The 2,972-nt window shown below is 42.7% G+C and overlaps 1 protein-coding gene across 2 annotated transcripts in view; it reads left to right on the plus strand.

The window, feature by feature from the left end:
- The window catches only part of ap3s2 (adaptor related protein complex 3 subunit sigma 2), a 6,111-nt gene extending 3,622 nt beyond the window's left edge, over positions 1–2,489 (plus strand). Inside the window, exons 5-6 of one of the 2 annotated variants that reach the window (XM_027160862.2) lie at positions 1,358–1,465; positions 2,142–2,489. In XM_027160862.2, the coding sequence (XP_027016663.1) occupies positions 1,358–1,465; positions 2,142–2,267 (234 nt within the window). In that variant the 3' untranslated portion in view covers positions 2,268–2,489. The remainder of the gene's footprint in view (positions 1–1,357; positions 1,466–2,141) is intronic. The other variant, XM_027160863.2, reaches the window with a different exon arrangement.
- Positions 2,490–2,972: the final 483 nt, after the last annotated feature.

The following is a 2,972-nucleotide window of genomic DNA, read 5'->3' on the forward strand; positions in this document are numbered from 1 at the left end:
ATGATCCTTGAAGTAAAGTTTCAAATAAATAAAATTTAAGGTGTGTTCAAAGTTCAAGTTTATTTATATAGCACATTTACAAACAGCCACACGGCTGACCAAAGTGCTTCACACTTAAAAATACACAATAAGATAGTTCAAGAAAGTAAAATAAGAATTATTTAAAAAATAATAATAATAACCAGTTTAAAAGAAAGTAATATAGATATAAACCATAAGATATAACAGACATAAAACCCAATCATGAAAAGGCTAGAGAAGATAAGTGGGTCTTTAGCATGGACTTAAAACTAGAAATGCTGGGAGACGTCCTAATCTCTAGTGGCAGGGAGTTCCATAGTCTAGGACCGGCCACAGAAAAGGCAACGCTCTCCTCTACGCTTGAGCCGTACACGAGGGACGACCGACAAAGCCTGGTCAGATGAACGGAGACTTCTAATAGGAAAGTAGGGATGAAGAAGTGCAGATAGGTAGAGAGGAGCGGTATTATGGAGAGACTTATAGACAAAGAGTAAAATCTTAAAATCTCTTCTCTGAGAAATCGGCAGCCAGTGTAGAGATGTGACGATGGGAGTGATGTGTTCATGTTTGCGACAACTGGAGAGGAATCTGGCAGCAGCATTTTGTACGAGCTGCAGACGTAATCTGAGTTATAATATAAAGAGTTACAGTAATCTAAGCGAGAGGTTATAAACGCATGAACAGCCATTTCTAAGGTCTTAGGGGTAAGAAAGTGTTTAATTTTGGAGAGAATCCGCAGGTGGCAGAAGCTAGACCCGATAACGGACGAGATGTGTTTGTCACATGTTAAGTGCTGATCGATAAAGATGCCAAGATTCTGCAGCCGTGAAGATCTACAAACAGATAAACTCTCTAGGCTGAAGCTTGAGGACTGAGAGTTCTCATTTGGGCTAAACATCATTACTTCAGTCTTTTCCTCATTTAAAAACAGGACATTTTGTGCCAAAATTTAACCTCCTCTAAACATTTTAGAAGAGATGAGATTTTTGGGTGTCATCAGTATAGAAGTGAGAGGATACACCGTGTTTCTGGAGAACAGAGCCCAGGGGTAGCATGTATAACGAGAATAGGGAAGGAGCTAAAATAGAGCCTTGTGGAAGGCCATAGGACAGCGAGGCGGGGGAGGAGGAAACGTTACCCAGGTTCACTATGAACTTTCTGTCAGTCAGATGTGACTGAAAGCAGCTCAAGACATTTGCTTTTAGACCTACGCAGGGCTCAAGCCTCGATAATAAGAGGGAGTGGTCTATGGTATCAAAAGCAGCCGATAAATCTAAAATAACAAAGTTTTTAGTTTTGTGTGTATGTGTGTGTGTGTGTGTGTGTGTGTGTGTAGGTGCACTATATCCTGCAGGAGGTGGTGATGGGGGGGATGGTCCTGGAGACCAACATGAATGAAATTGTTGCTCAGGTTGAACTTCAGAACCGAATGGAGAAGTCTGAGGTCTGTACAACACACACACTTGCGCGCACACACACACACACACACACACACACACAGTTTTTACACACACTCACTTTTTACACACACACACGCAGTCGTGGCCTAATGCTTACAGAGTCTGACTCATAACCCTAAGGTTGTGGGTTCAAGTCTCGGGCCGGCAATACCACGACTGAGGTGCCCTTGAGCAAGGCACCGAACCCCCCCAACTGCTCCCCGGGTGCCACAGCATAAATGGCTGCCCACTGCTCCGGGTGTGTGTTCACGTTGTGTGTATGTTCACTGCTGTGTGTGTGTGTGTGTGTGTGTGTGTGTGTGTGTGTGTGTGTGTGTGTGTGTGTGAGTGGTACACATTCAACACTGTCCACCTGGAAATCTGAAATATTTGGAAATTCAGCTATAAATACACACATCATAGTGTCACCGTACTTAGCCGTATGTCACATCACAAACACACACACACACACACACACACACAGACACTTTTTAACAAGTGTAAATGATTGTCTCTGTAGTTCAGAGTTGAACATTTACTTTATAATAAATGCAGGTTCGGTATTTTGTACAATATTAACTTTAGTTAATAACTAAGTTTTTTTCTTTGGTAATTTAAAGAGCAGTTTCTGAAATAAAGTGTGATTGTTGTTGTTGTTGTTGTTGTTGTTGTCCCCCTCAGGGTGGACTGTCTGCTGCTCCAGCTCGCGCCGTCTCGGCCGTAAAAAACATGAACCTTCCAGAAATCCCTCGTAACATCAACATCGGAGACATTAACATCAAAGTGCCGAGCTTGTCTCCGTTCTGAGAGCAACATCATTCTCATTAACACTGGAATCTTTAGGGGCCAAAACTGTCTGAATCCACGAGTGACTGATTTCCTCATGAAATAAACTGTGTGTGTGTGTGTATGTGTGTGTGTATGTGTGTGTGTGTCTGTGTGTGTGTGTCTGTGTGTGAGAGTGTGTGTGTGTGTGTGTCTGTGTGTGTCTGTGTCTGTGTGTGTGTCTGTGTGTCTGTGTGTGTGTGTATGTGTGTGTGTGTGTCTGTGTGTGAGAGTGTGTGTGTGTGTGTGTGTGTGTGTGTGTGTGTGTGTGTGTGTGAGAGTGTGTGTGTGTGTGTGTGTGTGTGTGTGTGTGAGAGAGTGTGTGTGTGTGTGTGTGTGTGTGTGTGTGTGTGTGTGTGAGCTGGAGCTCCATGATGTGGAGATTAAATAAAATAAAGTGTGTGTAACCCTACAGAATATTCGGACGTTCTGTTCTGAAGTTCTTTAGAGTTCATTTTGTGATTATTTGTGTAGCTTCATCTAAAATATGGAGAAACTCTAATAAAAAGATGAACCTGAGTTCAGTCTGTTTCTCTGTGTCTCTTTGTGTCTCTGTGTGTCTCTCTGTTTCTCTGTGTCTCTCTCTCTGTGTCTCTCTCTGTTTCTCTGTGTCTCTTTGTGTCTCTGTGTGTCTCTCTGTGTCTCTCTCTGTTTCTCTCTCTGTGTCTCTGTGTCTCTGTTTCTGTG

Source organism: Tachysurus fulvidraco, chromosome 17 (assembly GCF_022655615.1).
Source record: "Tachysurus fulvidraco isolate hzauxx_2018 chromosome 17, HZAU_PFXX_2.0, whole genome shotgun sequence".
Taxonomy (NCBI): domain Eukaryota; kingdom Metazoa; phylum Chordata; class Actinopteri; order Siluriformes; family Bagridae; genus Tachysurus; species Tachysurus fulvidraco.